Source organism: Panthera uncia (genome assembly GCF_023721935.1).
Source record: "Panthera uncia isolate 11264 chromosome B3 unlocalized genomic scaffold, Puncia_PCG_1.0 HiC_scaffold_1, whole genome shotgun sequence".
Taxonomy (NCBI): Eukaryota; Metazoa; Chordata; class Mammalia; order Carnivora; family Felidae; genus Panthera; species Panthera uncia.
Window position 1 is genome coordinate 105,727,718 of NW_026057582.1, and position 20,363 is coordinate 105,748,080.

At 47.4% G+C, this 20,363-nt stretch overlaps 1 protein-coding gene across 1 annotated transcript in view; it reads left to right on the forward strand.

Moving 5' to 3' along the window:
* The window catches only part of MAP2K1 (mitogen-activated protein kinase kinase 1), a 73,773-nt gene that overhangs the window by 25,670 nt on the left and 27,740 nt on the right, over window positions 1–20,363 (forward strand). Inside the window, exons 2-3 of the mRNA XM_049613786.1 lie at window positions 12,442–12,652; window positions 13,943–14,089. Of these exons, the coding sequence (XP_049469743.1) occupies window positions 12,442–12,652; window positions 13,943–14,089 (358 nt within the window). The remainder of the gene's footprint in view (window positions 1–12,441; window positions 12,653–13,942; window positions 14,090–20,363) is intronic.

A 20,363-nucleotide genomic window follows, 5' to 3' on the forward strand; every position in this document is an offset into this window, starting at 1 on the left:
CTGTCACACAGTGGGTGCTCTATGAATAATCTGCATTGCATTTTCACAGCTGTGGGCGTAAATGGGTATCAGCCAGATGTCTACCCAACTTCCCTGTCCCCTGCCCTCCTCTAGATTGAAGTGGTCCTGCAGGTTTCCATTCTCATGGTCACTTGTGCTTCTGTAGGACCCATGTTTCCCTTTCTGTGTTTTTTTTTCTCTTTTTCTTGCTCTGTGTTGAATCAGCTTGGAATTCGGCCCCTTTTTTCCTGATTTTCACCAAACAACAAGAATGAAACATACAAAAAGCTATTTTCGTGCAATGCAGATTGGACTGAAGGTCTGGGGTAGGGAGGGTGTGTTACATTATAGCAATAAAGACAGCTTAAAATCTTATGGCGTTAGATATCTTTGGTTTTAAATGATCTTTGCCCCGGTGCCTTCTTTCCTCCTTTGCTACTTTACAGACACTCTTCAAACAGGCTTCTCCCAGCTTATTCTGCAGCCTAAATCATTTCTCCAGCTCCACCCCTATGTGCTGTTCAGATCTGCTCCTGCCTATGCCATGGCTGAGGATCAGGCCCTTTTAAACTGTCGGCAAGCCTTCTGGTCCTCTGGTAGCCCTTGCTGTGAAGGGGGTTTGTTAACACAAACACTTAACCAACCCCCCGCCCCCGTCCCTCCTTTCAGAAGACAGAAACAAGCACTGTCGGTTTTGGTTTTAATTAAGTTTTCCCTCTGGTCTGTGATTTTACTTCTGCCAGGTACATTTTGACCCTACCAGGCCAACTGCTATTAATTTGAGGACCTAACTAGTAGTTTTCTACAAGGTGAGCACTTGTATGGACTTCTAGTCATGGTCCTGCAGGGTTCCCTGAGCATTGCCAGATGGTGATGTGGGGAGTATCATTTTTCTCGGAGATGATGTATGCCAAGAGGTGAGGTTTGCTGACCCCTCTAGTGTGTACTTGGATCAAAGAGAGGGGCCAAGCTGTAATAGACATGTTGTTCATGTGCTTAAGGAAAGAACAGGTTCGGAGAATTGATGATTTCTCCATGTGGACTAGAATTGGAGATGCATTTTGAATGCTGTTTCTTCTGAATTTATCTTCCTGCCTTAGCTGTGCTTCTGAGCATTGGCTCTCTTCCTTTTTTGCCTTGGGGACTCGAGTTTCCTCATGGCTCTGGGTTATGAGGTCTAGGATGATGGCCGCATCGGGTCCTGTACCTTTTCTCTCGTTCAAGAACAACTCACACTGCTGATTCCCAGAGCAACATTGGCCATTACTACACAGGCAGTTTCTAAAAGGTCTTTCTCTATATCAGCGTCTCAAAATCTGGGGTCAGATACATCGTCTTTACAAGGTCACGATCAACCAACTTGTCCTTTCAGGAACACACCCATTGTGTGGCCACCACCAGGCCCAGGGCTCCCTTTGATTTTTCTGAGGGTGACCACACACTTATTGGATGTTCCACTTGGGTTGTCTATGGTATTTTCTCGCTTTCAGTACTCTCTGCTGCCTCCTCTCCACCCTGCCTCCCTCAGTAGGCCCCTGGGTCTCTTATGGCCACCCAAATTTTTACTGCTTCTACCAGTGTGCTTCACCTGGGCCGTGTCCTTTCTCTTCCCTTCCTGTCCCATTCAAAATATATCGGCCTTGGATGTTCCCTCTGAAAGGAATTCCTCGTTGGGTAGATTTGTTGTCTTTCCCGGGACCTTTTAGTACAGCACAGTTCTTTGCTTCAAAGGAATCGGTCACTAAAGGGTACACACCTGTGTTAGGGTTGATCGGGTGGGCGATTTGTTGGAAGGACATGAGATCTTTGGCTTGTGGTATGGAGAGAAGGTAAGTTTTGGAGTTCCAGCCCTAGTCTTAATTGCTCCTGGCCTCCATCTCCATTTCTGTAACATGGGAACAAAATACCTAGTTTTTAATGTTGTTGTGAGGACTAAGTTAGTGGGTATAACATGGCCAGCATTTAAGAAGCTCATCTCAACTACATTTACATTTCATTCTTTATCAGACAGTTCTTACGTACCTCTTTCCCCCTCAGGTAAAGGTGATACTCCTTTCTGTCCTTCATTTTCTCTTTTTTCTTTCCCATCTGCCTCCAGATTTCATCACTTTCTCTCTCTCTCTTTTTTTTTTTTTATTTTTTTGGTACTTCTCTGGAAGACTGATCCTTTAGGAATTAATTCATATATGGCTAATATGAAACAAATTTTGTCCACTGGAGCAGAAGAAAGCATAGTCTGTCAGTTGTTTCAAGCAACAATATGACACCCCCTCTCCGATCCAGGATGTTGTTCAATATTTAAGAAGAGTCTGCCTGAGTGGGTGGTCCTGCCACTCCAGAGGTTCCTCTGTGTGGGTGTGTGCCTGCGTGTGTTTTTCAGCGTGACTCTCTACAGAAACATGCCAGGGGAAGGCAGTTTGTATAATTTCGGAAGCCTGTTTGATTCCAGGGGCAGGGGGGTATTGCCTGTTGTTGTTGTTATTATTATTTTGCTTATGTTTTTGTTTTTTAAGGATAGGAATATGTGATTTTTTTTTTTAAGTAGGCTTCCTATCCGTTTTGGGGCCCGAACTTATGCCACGATCAAGAGTCACATGATCTATTGACTGAGCCAGCCAGGCTCCCATATTTATCTTTTTTTAAAAATTATTTAAACCTGTTTTCTTGACTTTGAGAAACATTTGTTGATTGGCCTGGAAGCCACTTGATTTAAGGTGACGTTGAAGAGAAACACTTGTCCTGACTCTCGTTTTAAGTTCTATTCCTCTAACATTGTTTGCTTATAATATTTTTAATCCCTATTCTATATCATTTTCTACAGAGTAGACCATGTTAGAATGCCCTTTCTCCTTTTTTTGCTATCTAAATCTTACGTATCATTCTAGCCCATCTCTGGTCTCCCGCCCCTACAAAACTCAGTGTGGTTAGGCCGGCATCTCCTGAACTACGGAGCTGTCAGTGTCTGAGAAAATCAGGGGAACTGCAAGACAGTTTTTGCCCCACAGTCTTTGTTGGGAGTGGCCGCGAAACCAGTGAAAGGCCACAAAGGCGGTATTTAACTACATTGTACATTTTTGCCAGGCTATTGATTTATTGCATGAAAACATACGGATGCAGGAGTTTCATCAGAATGGGGCTGGCAGTGGTGATCACATCATGGGGTTGTTAGGAGACCAAAGGGGCTCCTCTACATTGCTCAGAATGCCTGTCATACTACGGGTCCTTAGTAAATCAGTAGTGAGCACTATCAAATCAAATGTTACCCTTGCTAACCAGTAATTAGCTGCCGACAGCATAACAGTATTAACTACTTGTTAAGCCCTTCAGATGATTCCAACATTTTTTTGCATTACACGCTTATGTAATCTCCACTACAACCTTTTTTTTTTTTTTTATAATTTTTTTAATGTTTATTTTTGAGAGAGAGGGAGGTAGGGGGGAGTGAGGGAGGGGCAGAGAGAGAGGGAGACACAGAATCCGAAGCAGCCTTCAGGCTCTGAGCTGTCAGCACAGAGCCCGACGTGGGGCTCCAACCCATGAATCGTGAGATTGTGACCCGAGCTGAAGTCGGACGGTTAACCGGCTGAGCCACCCAGAAACCCCATTTTTTATTTTTATTTTTTTCTAAGTAAGCTCTACACTCACTGTGGTGCTTGAACTCACAACCCTGAGATCAGGAGTTGCCTGCTCTGTTGACTGAGCCAGTTAGGCACCCCATCCACAACAGCCTTTTATTTAGCATCACATAATTGGCTTAAAGAGCCCTTAGCTGTCTGTATGCCTCTTGCTGCCACACTTAGGGCCTTCTGGTGTCAAAATGCATGTATTCTCAGAAAAGGCCTGGGAAGATAGAGCAGTATAGTCTCAAAGGAGAAAGCAGTGATGGGACGACTGGGTGGCTCAGTTGGTTAAGTGTCCGACTCTTGATTTCAGCTCAGGTCATGATCTCATGGTTTGTGAGATCGAGCCCCATGTGGATTCAGCGCCTATGGCACAGAGCCTGCTTGGGATTCTGTCTCTCCCCCTCTGGCATGCGCTCTCTTTCTTTCTCTTTCTCTCTCAAAATAAATAAATAAACTTAAAAAAAAGGCAGTGAGGGGCACCTGGGTGGCTCAGTTGGTTAAGCCTTCAACTTCGGCTCAGGTCATGATCTCACGGTTCATGAGTTTGAGTCCCACATCAGGCTCTGTGCTGACAGCTCACAGGCTGGGGCCTGCTTCAGATTATCTGTCTCCCTCTCTCTGCAACCCCCCTCCCCACCGACTCAACTCACACACTCTCTCTCTCTCTCTCTCTCTCAAAAATAAAGAAACGTTAAAAAAAAATTTAAAAAGCAGAATGGGAAAATGGCCAGTGTTTGTGGAGATGCCTGGCCCTGGGACTTAGCTGCAGAGTTCAGTCCTTGGAATACTACAGGACGAAACTGATGTTAGGATTAGAGACTTCTAGCATTGAAAAGGACTTTAAAGACCGCGTAGTTTAACTTGCCTATTTTACCTATGAGAAAAATTGAGGGGAAGTGAGTGAATAGTTCACAGACCAAGTAACTTTCAGAGTTGAACCCATGTCTGACTCCCAAAGCCCTCGCGCTTATTATGCTTAATAAGTATATTATATGGCAGCCACATGCGTGGTTTGTTTGTTTGTTTTTCTTTCTGGTAGTTTTATGTCCCTTTATGAAAGACCAGCCTTGTGCTGACCCAGAAGCCGCTGATTTCCTGCCTGTGTCACTGGCCCTGGGTCTGGGGGCTGCTTTCAAGAGCAACGACTGTGAGGCTTTGCTCACCTATACATCTGTCAGCAAGCAGAGAAGAGTAGGTGGCCAAGAATTGATTTACATTAGCAGCCAGCCTCAAGGAAAAGGGAAAAAAATACTTGTGCTAAATTCAGTGAAGCACATTACGAACCGGGCGAGAGAATGGCTGTACTGAAGCGTGTCTTCCCACAGCTGCCTAAGAATCTAAGCCCAAAGCTGGGTTCAACACCAACATGAAGCAGAGGTCTAAGCCGGAGGAGGAATAGGAAACTTTCCCCTGCCCAAGAACTGCCACAGATGCAAGGCAGAGTTTTGGTTGCCATGGAGAGGAGGGGAAGTCCACGTTCACAGGGCCTGTTCAAGACCAGGACAAGAGAGAACCTTCCTATGGCTACCACAGGCACAGTGTCTGGCTTGTGCCATGTACAGTTTGAGGCCCTGGTCGTTACTTCGCGTCGTTACTTCGTGTCCAGCAGTACGTGTGGACTGCTTTTTCCTTTAAGACTATACTGACTGTTTTATCTTCCCAGGCCTTCTCTGGGGATGCATGCATTTTGACACCTAGAAGGCCCTTAGGAAAGCAGCAGGAGGAATACACAGTTAAGGGTACCTTCAGCCAGTGATGTGATGGTAAATCAAAGGTGGTCATAGAGATCCCGTGGGACTATTATGTACGAGTGATAGCAGTCCACCCCTAGGGGAGGAGCAAGGGCATGGAGAAGGACCCCACTCTGTGGCCAGGCATCATGGGACGGTTCAAAGCTGAGGGAGGCGTGGGAACACTGAAGGGGAAAAAAAAAACCTCTGCAGCTCAGGCTCCACTCTCAGCACAAGACAAAACCCATTGCTCGCGAAACTTGCAGCCTGTGGTGCACTGAAATTACCAGCATTCACAAGAAAACCCAAACCTAGCTCCATTCCTGACTAATACAGCATGACCGAAGAATACACCCATTTCTAAGCATAAAGACAATTTACCTCAGTCCTTAGTCTTCTATTACGATGCACCACTCAATGCAATATTAAAATGCACAAAGAATCACGAGAGAAAAAACAACCTGCAAGAGATAAGGCCGATAACAGAACTAGACTCCGGTGAATCGGAGCTTTAAAATAACCATCATTTATGGACAACCTGCAAGAACAAATGAGGAGTTTCAGAAGAGATGGAAATTAAAAATGGAATCGAGTGGAAATGCTAGAAAAATTTAAAAACACGATATCAAAGGTCAACAGGTGTATCAGCAGACCAGAGGGAACTGAGGAAAGAATCAGTGACCCTGAAGATATGTTGAAAGAAATTATCCACACTGGAAAAAAAAAGAAAGACATTTAAACTGAGATGCAAGGAGGAAAAGGATAAAAAGAAATCTGATCACAGTATCTAAGATACACGTATATAGACAGAGGAAGAGATGGGCATTGAGAGAGAGACGAGACAGACAGACACTGACCTGACCGGAACTTGTGAAGGGATTGGCTTATGTGATTGTGGAAGCCTAGGCTGGAGGTCGTGGAAGACTTGAAGTTGGGAGTCCAGAGGCAGCCTGCTGACAGAATTCCTTCTCTGGGGAGGTCAGTCTTTGTTCTTAAGGCCTTAAACTGACTGAGTGAGGCCCATTCACATTATGGAGAGTAATCTGCTGCTTTACTCAAAGTTCACCAGTTTACTCAAAGTTCACCAATTTCCAACTCCCCCCGCCCCCAAAACCCCACTTTAGTAGAAACATTCCAAATCAAGTTTGACCACATACCTTAGCACTGTGGCCCTGCCACCCTGTTACCCTGCCACCTAAAATTAGTCATCACGTGTCTCTTAGTTACTGCTCCCCACTCCAAAGGGTGTTCACTTTTCTCCTTTATAACTGCATAGACGAGTTTTGCCCCGTTTTTTTGTTTTTGTTTTTGTTTTACCTAGATGCAGAAGAACACATTTTTTTTTATGACCTAGAGTTTTATTGCCTAGTTAGTTGAGCAGCCCTTCCCAGCATGGCCTGCAGGGTTGAGGTGTAAGGGTATAGAGCCTCTTCTCCACCTTGTTGTTTGGGGCTGGCCTAAACTGCACTCCCTACCACAGATGGGCTGGCCGAGGCTGGAGTCTGGAAAGTGGTTAGCTGTGCCTTTGGCCCCTCTGCCTTCCTCTGTCAGGCCCATTCTTCTTTCTTCCTCTCTTCTGCTCTTTGTAACCCCCACATCCCCGCTGTCCAGAGTTTGACTGTATAGAGAACCTAAGACCAGTTCTCTTTTTTCCCTCCCATCTCCCTTCTTTTGAAGATCCTCAGCTTTTCAACCTGAACGCACCCTCAGTCTTTGTACTTCCTCAGCTGGCTGTCACGTGCCCAGGCTTGGATCTCAGAGATAACCAGACAACCACACTGCCCCCCCCCCCTTTTTTTTAATGGGTGTGGAAACTGAGGACCAGAAGGGTGGTAGCTTGCCCAAGACCTCATAGATGGGAGTGATATAGGGTGAGAATTGAGGGATTGCAGTGTTTGTCTCTTGGTGCTGTTCCCCCTCAGCTTAGGTCTCCTGTCTTCCCTATTCTTTCCCTGCCCCGGTAGTGTTCCTATCTGCCAGATGCCACAGGGGACAGAGAACTTCCCAACGCCCTGGGCTCTCTGAGGACACCCGCCTGCTGGTACCGGGACCCTTTCTTTCCTCCAGCTCAGTGATTGATGGTCACCCTCTGCTCTTCTCTCCGTGCTCCTTCCTGGCCAAGGCAGGGCCTGCCACCCAGGGCTAGAGCAAGGCTCAGGTTGGTGACAGGCCAGCATTTGTGTGCTACTTGGCTCATTTCTGTTTGGTGTGTGGCCATTTGAAGATCCCATTCCTTTGTCTAGACGTCACCTCCTTCCCCCTTCCCATTTCAGTGACCATCAGGGTCGGGGAAGGCAGCGTGAGGCCTTGAACGAAGCTCTGTTCTAGGAGCTGAGAGACCTGGGCCTCCGTTTACTCACCTTTGAAATGGGTTGGATCAGGAGGTCTTTACCTTTCCCTCCTTGTGCTACATTGTCCTGCTTCCTGATTTAAACCACTGAGCCACAAATGCAAGATTCCAGTTGTGGCGGTGCAGTTAGGCGCAGCAGATGGGTGGGATGAGAGAGAAGGAGATGTTCCGGCCCATAGGATCATCCCTCTCCACCCACTGCATTGTGCCTCCCTGGAGTTTTCAGAGCACAAATGACAGCCCTTGTTTTTTTCCACATTCCTTGCTCTTCTCTGCATTCCCATTTCAAACCTATAATCTTGTATCTCGACAGACTTGTGTTTACTGTAAGACAGCCGTGGTGTGGAATGCACGTGACCGTGTGTCATTTTCTCTCTGCTGTGGTCAACAGGGTGATGGGGGTCAGATGTCACTGCTGGTCCCGTGTGTGTCAGATAGTTCTTGTTCTGGGCTCCAGGTTCCTTTCTCAATCTGTAGTTCTCAATTTGCTGATTTCAGTTAAAACCAAAGATTGTGAAGGAGACAGGTCTTGCCCTCTGAGATTTGGAGATTTGTGGCCCCTCTCTTCCTATTTCCTTTGCTTGAAGCATTTTGCCTTGGGGTGGGGCGGGGCAGAAATGAGCCTTGTTGAACACCATTGAGTCCCTTTGCAGGAGGAAGCAATACTAAAGAATGTTACATTATTGATGGATTTCTTTTTAATGAGTACTGAAAGCCATTTTGATGCCAGGATTTTCCTTTCACCTTCAGATAAAATCCTTGGTCTTTCATCCTCGGCAACAGTTCTTTTTTTTTTTTTTTTTTTTTTTTTAATTTTTAAAAAAAATTTTTTTTAACGTTTTATATATTTTTGAGACAGAGAGAGACAGAGCATGAACGGGGCAGGGGCAGAGGGAGAGGGAGACACAGAATCGGAAGCAGGCTTCAGGCTCTGAGCCATCAGCCCAGAGCCCGACGCGGGGCTCGAACTCACGGACCGCGAGATCGTGCCCTGAGCTGAAGTCAGAGGCTCAACCGATTGAGCCACCCAGGCGCCCCATAATTTTTTTTTTTTTTTAACGTTTATTTATTTTTGAGACAGAGAGACAGAGCATGAATGGGGCAGGGGCAGAGAGAGAGGGAGACACAGAATCTGAAACAGGCTCCAGGCTCTGAGCTGTCAACACAGAGCCTGACGCAGGGCTCGAACTCACGGACCGTGAGATCATGACCTGAGCCGAAGTCGGCCGCTTAACCGACTGAGCCACCCAGGCGCCCCTCGGCAACAGTTCTTTAAAAAAACTTTTCAAGGGCTTTAAGAGTTGTTAAAGGAAAGGCAGTCATTTCTGGATTCCACGGTGGCTGCCTTGGCGGTGGCTCCTCGTCTTCCAGCCTACCGGCACTTGCCTAACATTAGTTTACAAGTGTGTGAAAATTCCATTGTTCCTTCCCATTCGTTTTCTGTTTCGATTCTCCCCTGGTTAAGGAAGCATGGAGTTATTACTCCATTTTACAGACGAGAAAACTTGAGATGTGTCAAAGTTAAATGACGGGTCCATGGTCACACAGCTAGTTGTTGACTACTAGGGGATAAGAGTCCGGGATTGCTGATTACTAATGGCTTGGTAGCTTGGCAACACCATTCCCTCCCCCCCCCCCCCCCCCCCCCAAGTCATCAGGAAAGTCTTGCCACCACAGCGCACAGCCTTTGGTGTGGCATAGCCTTCTGAAAGCATGAATCAGGAGCCAGTTCCTTAGCTGGTAGGGTAGGTGGTTAGGCAGGAGAGCATAGAAGGTCGAAGAAGGAGGAAGCCAAGATTTAGTTTTTCTTCCTGAAGGTGGGAGAATTACTTAATTCTACAGAGAGTCAGGAAAATGAGCAGAGTCAACATTTCCTCTTTTTCTTTGCCAGATGGATGGGGTTTCTTGTGGCCACTGTTACTTGCAAGGCAGTGTTCAGCTTGATGTGCGGGGAGGATTGCATCTGGCGTGAAGGACTCTTTGCATAGGTATACTGTCTTCATGTATGAGCGAGCGCTGGTATGGCACATGTCCCACACTGGGACCCTACCCACGTCTGCAAGTGCCCTCCCTTGCAGGTGTTGAACTTTTTGAAGAGGTAGTGCAGCATAAGATTAGAGATTCTCTCTGCCCAGGTTTCAGTCCTTGCTCACTAGCTGTGTGACCTTGGACAAATCACTTCACCTGCCTGTGCTTGAGTTTGCTATCTGTTGTAATTGTAGGGTTGTGGCTGAAATGTATTAGCAAGTGCAAAACAGAGTACGGGCAGTGTTGTGACGAGAGTGGTTTCCTTCCATTCGGTCCTTCCCTCTTCCTCATCCTGCTCAGCGTTCCTGCCTCACAGAAGCCTTTGGAGGCTGCATTTCCAGCCTGACTCCTGAGCCCTACAGGCAGCTGTAACCTCATCGAAGTTTTAGCTGTGACGGTCTGTCTGTGTTTGACATGTGTCTCTAAATGTTGTCTTTGATGGGTTCCTCTGTGGACAGACCTCAGAGAAAGGAAACCTGAAGGTGGCACCGTGCCCTTGCAGCCATGCTTGTTCTGGGTCCCTACCCCGACAGACGGGGCAGCTTAGTTGAGCCTTTAAGCAGGATGAGAAAATTGTCAGCTGTTTTAGTCTGTTTGGGCTGCATAACAAAATGTCATAGACTGGTTGGCTTAAACAACAGAAATTTATTTTTTCATGGTTCTGGAGGCTGGAAGACCAAGGTGAGGGTGCCAGCACGGTCGGGCTCTGGCGAGGTCCCTCTTCCGGACTTGCGGACAGCCATCTTCTCTTGGTGTCCTCACACGGCCTTTCCTTGGCGTGTGCACGGAGGCAAGGAGGTCACCTCTCTTCTTCTGGTCACCAGTCCTATCTGATTAGGACTCCACCCATATGACCTTACTTAACCTTAATTACCTCCTAAATGTCCTGTCTCTAAACAGGATTACATTGGGGGTTAGTGCTTCAGCAGGAATTTTAGGGAGATGCAGTTCAGTCCATGGCACCATCCATTCTTCCCTGAGAGCTGCCCAGGGAGGAAACTTGGTGAAATCAGCCTTGTGTGCTCTGTGGCCCCATGTACAGTTACTTGTAAGGCAGTATTGGATCTTTCCATAGACTGGGGAGGCAGTAGGTCTCAACCTCCCTGCCTTCTTGAGAGTTGGAACAGAGGGTGAGCGAAGAGTAGAAGATGATGCTTACTCCTGCCCTTGAAGCTCAGAAACGGTGTGTATGTTGGGGGTTGGGCACCAACCTTCTGATGTGTAATGATGCCCTGTCTTGTCGCCATGTTGTTTGTTTAGACTGGGACTAATCAAATGAACCACCGTGGATGCTCTCTTTACCACCCTGTTTTTATAAACCCCCCCCAGGAATAATGAATGTTTTTTCGTTCTCTGTAAAACAACCCATACTGCCCACCAGCCTGCTGAATGCACAGCTAAGCAGGCTGCTCTCTGCCTTGCCCACTCGCCTCGGCACCCACTGGCTGAATTATGTGCTTACCCAGAACCAGAGTGTTCCCAGCATCTGTTCCCAGCATCGTTTGTTCGGTTGTGGCTGGCATTGCAATTAAGTAACATACTTCAGTATCAGATAAACTGGTGAAATATGACTGCAAATGAAGTGGAACCCCCCCCCCCCCCCCGGCTTTGAACACTAATTACAAGCCATGGAAGACTAAATAAGTCCAACTCACTAAAACACATTACTGTCAAATTAGATGAGCATTAAAATTGAGGGAAATCATAAAACTCTTACAATTTTATTTTGATATTACTCAGTAAGTGGCTACATTTTTACTCTGAGGACTCAGGAATTGGAAGTGATCGACTGTATTGTTTGCTGGTTCATGTGAGCAAGATGCCACCGGGCTCTTACTAGCGGACTCTTACTCAAAGAGAGGGCCTTGCCCCGCCTACATTAGAAGATGGGTGAATAAATGCACCTTTATATGTATATTATATGCAAAAATAAAAATTTTAGGTAGGTATTTTTATGATTCTTTGCTTTGTTTTGATTAACCTGGTTCCGGACCTGATCACATTAGAGAGGAGGGTTTTTGCTGTTACCATATAGAGTCTGTTGTGATAGTTTGGTTTGATTTCAGTTTAGTGCTTTTAGGAAATAGATTTTATTTTGTATGTGGTGCTAACTTAATAATCCAACCCTAGTGGGGCTTTGGGAATTGGGGTTTTCATTTTTTTTTTTTTTTTTTTTTTAATATTTATTGATTTTTGAGAGACTGAGCACGAGCAGGGGATGGGCAGAGAGAGAGGGAGACAGAATCCAAAGCAGGCTCTGGGCTCTCAGCTGTCAGCACAGAACCCGAGGCAGGGCTCGAACCCACCAAATGTGAGATCATGACCTGAGCCAAAGTCAGACGCTCAATCAGCTGAGCCTCCCAGGCGCCCCGGAACTGGGATTTTAAAGCAAATGAAGGTGGCTCGTTTTGGATATTAGCAGATTCTTCGGTTCCTTCTGTAGACTTGCAGCATAGTGAGCGAGGCCTCGTTTTACAAATGAGGAAACAGAGGCCTTGAGAGGTGAAAGGTGTCGGTGAGGAGTAGTGACAGGGAGTGGTGGCTGGTGGCATAGTGAAGGGAGCAGGGCCGCAGCACCTGGAACCCTCCCGTGGAGTCCCTCCATTCGTTCTCCAGTCCGGCCCCAGAGCTAGTGCTCGCCATAGCACAGGTGCTCCTCTGGGGGGCCTCTCTGATGCCGGTTCTGACTCATGTTCCCTCTTTGGGACAGGACCAACCTGGAGGCCTTGCAGAAGAAGCTGGAGGAGCTGGAGCTCGATGAGCAGCAACGGAAGCGCCTGGAGGCCTTTCTTACCCAGAAGCAGAAGGTCGGGGAATTGAAGGATGACGACTTTGAGAAGATCAGTGAGCTGGGCGCCGGCAACGGTGGTGTGGTGTTCAAGGTCTCCCATAAGCCGTCTGGCCTGGTCATGGCCAGAAAGGTGAGGCCACTCAAAAAATAAAAAGAAAGAAAAAAGTACTGAATCAGGTTGGTGATTAGGTGAATTCACTTGGTGAATAGGTGATTGCATTCTCTCTTGGAAGGTCGGGGGTCTGGGGACAAGGGTGGAAGGAAGATGGATTTTTCACTCAGTACCTTGTTGTGCTGTTTGAATTTTGAGCTCCTGTCATCTATCAGATTATAGGATAAACACACTGATGGTGTGTTAGGGTATTTATCCCCATCCCCAGACTGGAAAATAACAGCAAGTGACCTTTGCGAGCTTTCTGCGTGCTTTGGAAAGAATGCAAGGGTGCCTGTTTGCCATTATCTGGTGCAGCAGAAGCTGCTTGCATTTAGGCAGCCCCGGCGATGCACCAGACCCTGCTTTCAAGTTGTTTGCCTGGCCCCGGCCCTGCCGCTGCTTCCCCCTCACCGTCCTGCAGGGAGCATCTCCGCTCCCCTCCGTGGCAGGCAGTGTCCGAGCTGGACTCCCCTTTCTGCACACAGCCCCTGCTCCAGCGAGGCTCGGCCCTTCTGTGTTCTCCGGCACACCACGCTTACTTCCGTCCACGTATTTTTGCTCAGGCTGCTCCTTCCATCTTTTCAAACAGCGCCCGTCTTCACGGCCCGCCTCTTGTCTAGCTTTCACCGGTCACGCCAGCCCATGCTGCTAACCCCTGGTTTCCATGTCCTCGGACACTCACTCCTTGTCGGCGGCCCTTTCTAGAAGCTTCATCTCATTCAGCAACCATTTCCTATGTTTGTTGTGTCTGTCCCTGTCTGCCCTGAGGAAACAAGGGGCAACATGAGAGGGACATGGGTGGCACCTGAGGCCCTGGCCAAATCTCAACCACATCAGGCTCCTGAAGTCAAGGGAAGCTCTCCGGGCAGCTTGGGTCCGCACTCTCAGTCCTTCCTACCCCTCCACTTCTACAGCCTCCGAGTGCCAGCCGGCTCCTCAGGCTGCTTTGTCTTCCTCTCTCGGCTTCCCGGCTCCTTTTAGAGGAAATGCTCCTTTCAGCTTTGTGCTTGGGAGGGGTGAGCCCCCCCTTCCTCACTCTTGGCTTCTAGGAGCGGAGGCACAGCCGTCTTCCCCTCATTATGGCTCCTCCCGTACCATTACCTGCCATGGCAGGTTGGCACTGAGTGCTTTGGTCGGGCAGAGACTTGTTAAAACATGCCTGTGTCCTCTCCTCCCACCTGTAAGAGCTTAAGCATTTAAGAAGGCTTTCATTCATCCATCCGTATGTTTTTAAAACATCTCTTCCTCCCACTTTTCTTTCCCCAGCTAATTCACCTGGAGATCAAACCTGCAATCCGGAACCAGATCATAAGGGAGCTGCAGGTTCTACATGAGTGCAACTCCCCATACATCGTGGGCTTCTATGGCGCGTTCTACAGCGACGGCGAGATCAGTATCTGTATGGAGCACATGGTATGTGGTAACCCATCAGCCTCTGCAGCAACAGCCTAGGAGCTGGATGGCTGGATGGCTCTGGTCTTGTCTTTGGTTTGGGACCAGCTGCCTCCCTTTTCCTCCCTGGATCCACATCACCGTCTTGGGCATCTGGGCTTTGAAGCTGAAACATCCCTGTCCTCAGAGTCTATAATCTGCTTTAAGGACAGTCTGGAGGGGTTCTTTGGGTGTGCAGAGAAGTAATGTCACTCGATGCACATCAGAGAAGGCAAGTGAGAGGGAATTTAGGGGCTAATTGTGTGGATGTGAGCTGCCAATCTTGGTACCATTAGCTGCCTGGAGTCCCTTCTCTTTCTGGTGACTTACAGTAGTAACAGCATCTACAACAATAATCTAGCAATACTCATACTAGTAAACTAATATTTATCGGGTTTTATAGCCTGGACTACCCTACGCATATTAATATTTTATTGCATTTTTGCAACAGCCTTATTGGATGGGTAGATCATCTGCATTTTACAAATGAGGAAACTGAGGCTCAGAGAAGTTAATAACTTGACCAAGGTCATGCAGCTAGTAAGTGGAATTGGCAGAATTTAAACCAAGGTGTTGGGCCCCAGTGCCTGTACTTTGTTGAATCCACTGGATAGTGATTGGGGCTCTGTTTGCATTCTTGATGCCCAGAATTTCAGAGAGACAGGCTGGCTTCGTGATGGCTATTTTTTCCTGTCCCCATTAGGCACCAGGGGACTTTGGAATCTGAGATGTTTATTCATATCTCCCTTCTCCACAAAAATCCGAGTAGACACTGTCTTGTTTGCCACTGTGTCTCCAAAGCCCAGAATAGCCCTGGCACCCAGCAGGCGCTCAATAATGATTTGTTTACAGATGTCACCTTCTCGTCAGGACCTTGGGCAGGTTTCTTTATCTTTCTCATTCTCCCTTTCCTCATTTGCAAAATGGCCATTACCATATGGACCTCGGACCTCCCTCGTTGTGGTGAGGATTGGTGAAAATAGCAGAGTAAGCCTTCCGGCACACCGACCTCGTGCGAATGGTAGACGTTGCCTTATTCTCACTGTCGCTGACACCTCAGGGATGAGGGCTGACATGACTGAGTCGGCGAGCTTAGGGCTGCCGAACTTTGAGCCCTCGGTCTGGCAGAGTGTCCCTCAGCTTCTCCACTTCCTTCCAGACCCTGGCTCTGCTCTGACCTCTGGAGAGAGCCCCCAGGCATGGTCTTCATGAACTCCAGGAGAACCCTCCCCAGGAGGTTTGTCCGTTGCTGGCGCCCCATTATGTTGAACTTCTGTTCATGTTAATCGTCAGGAAGTGCCATACGTATGGTGGCCGGCGTCTGCCCAACTTTTGTGGTGCCATATGGAACATAGAACCTGGAACGTCTCCTGCGCTCCTGAAGGTTCCCAAGAAAGCTCTCGTTCCTCTTGCTTGAGTGGGAGGGAAGCAGCCTCTGTGCGAAGCACATGAGCATTTCTGGTTTGGTCCTCACCCAGACCTGGGGTACTGATATTTTCCCTTTGGGTCTTAGCCTCCCTTTGGTGGGGTGCAGGCCAGGGGAGGGGAGGGTGTTCCTTAAGCTTTGGGTTTCTTGGGCTTTTTGTGCTGATGATGGTTGGTTTTCTAGCTCTAGCCCAGAGTTTTGGATGAAGATGTGTAATTGGCAATGGAGGTTCCTTGAAAACCAGAAGAGGGTGGAGGGTGGAGGCAATGGTGATAAACCAGTGACCGGAAAGGCCTTTTTTCTCTTAGGTGTTGCCAAAATAATGGGAGGTGAGTGCAGCATGGGTAGACATGGTAGTAACTAGCTTTCCCATTTTCTACCGCTTGGTGAGTCCTTGCCATGTTATGTAATTTGTTAATCACATCAGCCCTGTCATGTGATGCAATGTTGACCACCCTCCCTGAGGTGGGCGAGGGAACAAGGCCTCTAGAGGCTTAGTAATTAGCTTAGGTTATATAACCAGTAAGTGTCAGAGCTAGATTCTGACCATCTCCCCCCCCCCACCCCCCGACAACCCCTCCAGCAACCCTCAGTTTGTTCTCCATATTAACGAGTCTCTTACGTTTTGTCCCCCTCCCTGTTTTTATACTATTTTTGTTTCCCTTCCCTTATGTTCATCTGTTTTGTCTGTTAAAGTCCTCATAGGAGTGAAGCCATATGATTTTTGTCTTTCTCTGACAGACTAATTTCACTTAGCATAATACCCTCCAGTTCCATCCGCGTAGTTGCAAATGGCAAGATTTCATTCTTTTTGATTGCCGAGTAATACTCCATCGTATATATATATATACCACATCTTCTTTATCCATTCATCCATTGATGGACATTTGGGCTCTTTCCATACTTTGGCTATTGTTGATAGTGCTGCTATAAACATGGGGGTGCACGTGTCCCTTTGAAACAGCACACCTGTATCCCGTGGAGAAATGCCTAGGAGTGCCATTGCTGGGTCGTAGGGTAGTTCTATTTTTAGTTTTTTGAGGAACCTGCATACTGTTTTCCGGAGTGGCTGCACCAGCTTGCATTCCCACAAAGCTAAATTCTAACCAGTGTCTCTAACTAGGTCTGTTGTCTTTAAATTTGATACTCTCTCAGGGTTTTCTCTGCAGAGCAGTGTTTGGACCAGATCTTCTCTGGGGACCCCTCCCTACCCTAACATCCTGTGTTTCTGTGGTTTTTGGCACTTGTAGCCAGTCAGGGTTTACATTAGTTCATCAACATGGGTCCAGCTTCACCAACTCTTACTTTTGTGCCTGTTATGTGCAGGGTGCCACATGAGCGGCTGGGGGAACGGAGACATTGAGAGTAGTCTCTCTGTTCCCCAGAGCTGTTTATACGCTGGATGGCTGTGTTCTTGGGCCTTCGTAAGTGAGTTGTCAGTGTGGATGGAAGGGCTTCTGAGCACCAAGCGTGTGTCGTCTCACGCCTGCGGTCTTCGGCACAATCAGATTCTTTCCTGAGTTACCTCCAAGTTTCGTGCAACTCGGAATTCTCCCTTTGTTAGAGGAACCAGGGTGCTGTCTGTAGGATGAGCATGATTGAACTCCATGGTGCTTGCTTCAGACGTTAGGATTAGGCCCCAAACATGGATAGGCAGTGGCCTTTTCATTTATTCACAACTTGCTGGAACCTGTTTTATTAGCCTTATTTCACCTCTTGCTATGTGCAGTTCAGTTTTTTTTTTTTTTTTAATTTGTCTTAAATTGATCTGTGGTGAGGCTTGCTCATTGTGAAATCCTTCATCCACTTTGGATTCATAGATACTGATCACAACCTTTGTACCTCTTGGTCTGTCCTTGCCACCCAACCCTTCCCTCCAAGAGGACAAGATGACTCAGGACATGACAAGGGTTGGCTTCCCGTTCTCTTGGCCCAGTTTCAGTATCTGCAGGTCAGCGTTCCTCCAGTGGATTTGGCTCTGTGGGTAGGGTAGGATCCTCCCTCATAAGTCTCTGAAGCAGAAGATATCTCTGGAGTTACCCAGGGAGGGGCCTGAGCCTAGAAAACTGGCTTTCAGAAGGTGGGAGGGTCAAAACCTTTTGAAGGCCAAGCACGGTGTTTGGCATCTATTAGGTGATAGGTGTTGAGCGGCCAAATGAAGGAGGCCAAGATGGCGGAGGGCATGGACAGGCCTGGGACCCAGTGGGAGAGAGTTAGACCTTGGAGTCCACAATAGAGTCTTCTGTTCCTAGATATCCATAGGCCCAGAGAGCAGCTGGAACAGTCTGTTAATTTTAGTGGAGAGGCTCAGAGCTACCAGAGATGGAACCCTGTAGTGAAGCTGTTGTGGCCTGAAATCCAGGCAGCCATGCTCCAGAGTAGCTCTCTGGTCTAACCCTAGACCCTCTCACCCCTTCTTGGTCCCGGAGTAGGCCTTTCTGCAGGAGAGCTCCCATCCTGGCCGCCTCTGACAGGAAAATTCTGACTGCTGGTGGCTACTTCTCTTTGGGTATTTCTGCTTTGTCTCAGCTTCCACCTCTCAAAGGTGTCACGTAGAGCTCTGTTCATTAACCACATCCCAACTTCAGAGGTTCTTTGTTTCTGTGTATGTCACAGTCCTTGTGTGTTCTAGGTCATTAACATTTCCCCCAGCTTTTTATCATGACAGTTTCAAACACAAAGCAAGGTGAAGGAACTGTATAATGTACACTGTAAACCCCCCACCTAGATTCTGCAATTACTGTTCTGCTATGTTTGCTTTACCACATGTTGCCCATCTGTCTGTCCATCGCTCACATCATTTCTTAGACGCATTTTAAAGTGAATTTGTGTCACTGGCATCCATTGGGCCCCATCTTCTAAAGCACTCAGCCAGGGGCTGACTTTGTAGAAGTAAACTGTGCTTGTGCTGCCCAGTCTGAATTTTTGAGACTCAAGGAGTAAATGGATGCCCCCCGGTCAGAACAGGAATGCTCTTGCCTTTGGGGAGGTAGATTCCTGCTCAGGTGGTAGCTGAGCACCCAGAGAACTGAGGACTCAGGGGTGGTGGTTCTCATGCAGGAGGAAAAGCTTTTGATCCCCCCCCCTCCCCCATAAAGCATTTGTCTCTTCTATAGAAAACCTTCACAAAAGCGCCATTGACTTAGTTAATAATTGCCTTCTAAAAATAAGCACAATTTCAGCAGCTTTAGTCAGGGAAGGCAAGTTCTTGGCAACAGTGAAGTGGAATTAAAAGGTTGTAAGGTGAGTTGGAGGCAGCCCTGGGTAATTCTGACGGTGGTTCCTGCTTCTTGAATCTTGCTAATCCCATTGTTCACACTGTAACTCTGCTTATAGCTCTGAAGGAGGTGAAAGGAAAGAGAGCCGAGTTTTTTTCCTTTTTAACAGGAATATGTACCACAACCCCAGGGAAAAGTGTGAGCTGGGCTGCCCGCTGTCCTAGGCTGTGGAACCTGAGAACCACGGGGTTAGCATTTCTACCTCATTTGAATCAGATTTTGACAGAGTTGCTTTGTTACCTAGTTTTCAGTGCATAGTCCTCCTCCCTGATAATCAGGCAGCCGATCAAACAAAGGATCTGAAACCACATTCAACTGGAAGCAAAAGAGAAATGGCTTGGAAACTTTGTGCGCTGGAGTTCCTCTTCCCATTGGCGAAGGAAACTGAGAGGTGCTATTATGTTTCTGGGAGACTTGGGTGTGGTTACCTGGGCTCTGATGTCCTGACTCGGCCACCAGGGATCTGCAGCATCGTGAAGGCAGCCAGGCTCACAGGGTGACTCACACCTCAGCCTGGGTCACAGCTCGGGCAGGGCTCTTCCAAGGACTCTTGGAAAAATAAATGTGTTCCCAGGGGGAGTTCTGTTGGGTTCTAGGTCAGTGATTCCTCCTGTCTGGGTGGAAAGTATGGCACATAGGAAATTTTAGGTTGAAATTTAGGATCTTCCATCGTGCTTCTGGGTCAACTGACCCGCCCACCGTTAATAGAAGACAAACATGTTTGGGGGTATTCAGGTGCACCTGAGAATTCACACCTGACCTGCTTTCTTTTCCCTCAACATCTGTGATCCAGAGTTGACTGTGACAGAAAGTGATTAGTCCAACGCTCCTTTGCGTAAGCTTAGAACCTTTCAGTGGATAATCTATTTTTTTTTAGCATTATTTTAGTAGACACTTCCTGAGGAGTCTGTACCCCTGAATGAATCTTAGTTTCTCACTGTCTCAAAAGAAAGCAGTGTTGTATCTATCTTACAGTGCCTTTGCACAAAATGGATGCTCAGTAAGTGCTCTGAATTGATTGTAGATTTTAATTCTCCACTCTCTTAAAGGAATTCAGTAATGTAAAAGGGCAAAACATTTGTTCATTGTAGAAAATTTATAAACCCTAGAAAAGCCCGGAGAAGAAACTATCATGCAACCAAAATCCCTGATTGTCTTCCTACATAGACTAGAAATAGCTATTGATGACACTTTGGATGTTCTGGTTTTGTGTGAGTTACACAAACATTTTTTTATGTCTATAAGAGTGGGATTATGTTCTGTCCTTCTTTTTAATCGTGTTGTGCCTTGTTCTGTGACCTTATGCTCCCGGATATGTCATCGCGGCTGGGTGACTTTGGAGGCAGGAAGCTTACAGGGATGTCTTTCTGCTTGGCCATGTCTCGTCCGCTTCTGAGGGGTGGTTTCCATGTCCCTCCTTTGCCACTTTGTCTAGGAATTGCTTCCTCCTCCGAGCACCTGTAGTGATGTCTCTTCTCCTCATTCAACTGTTCGGTTCCTGCCTCGTTTCAGAGGAGAATTTAAGGTGCCTTGCCCTGTTGAGTGTTTTGTC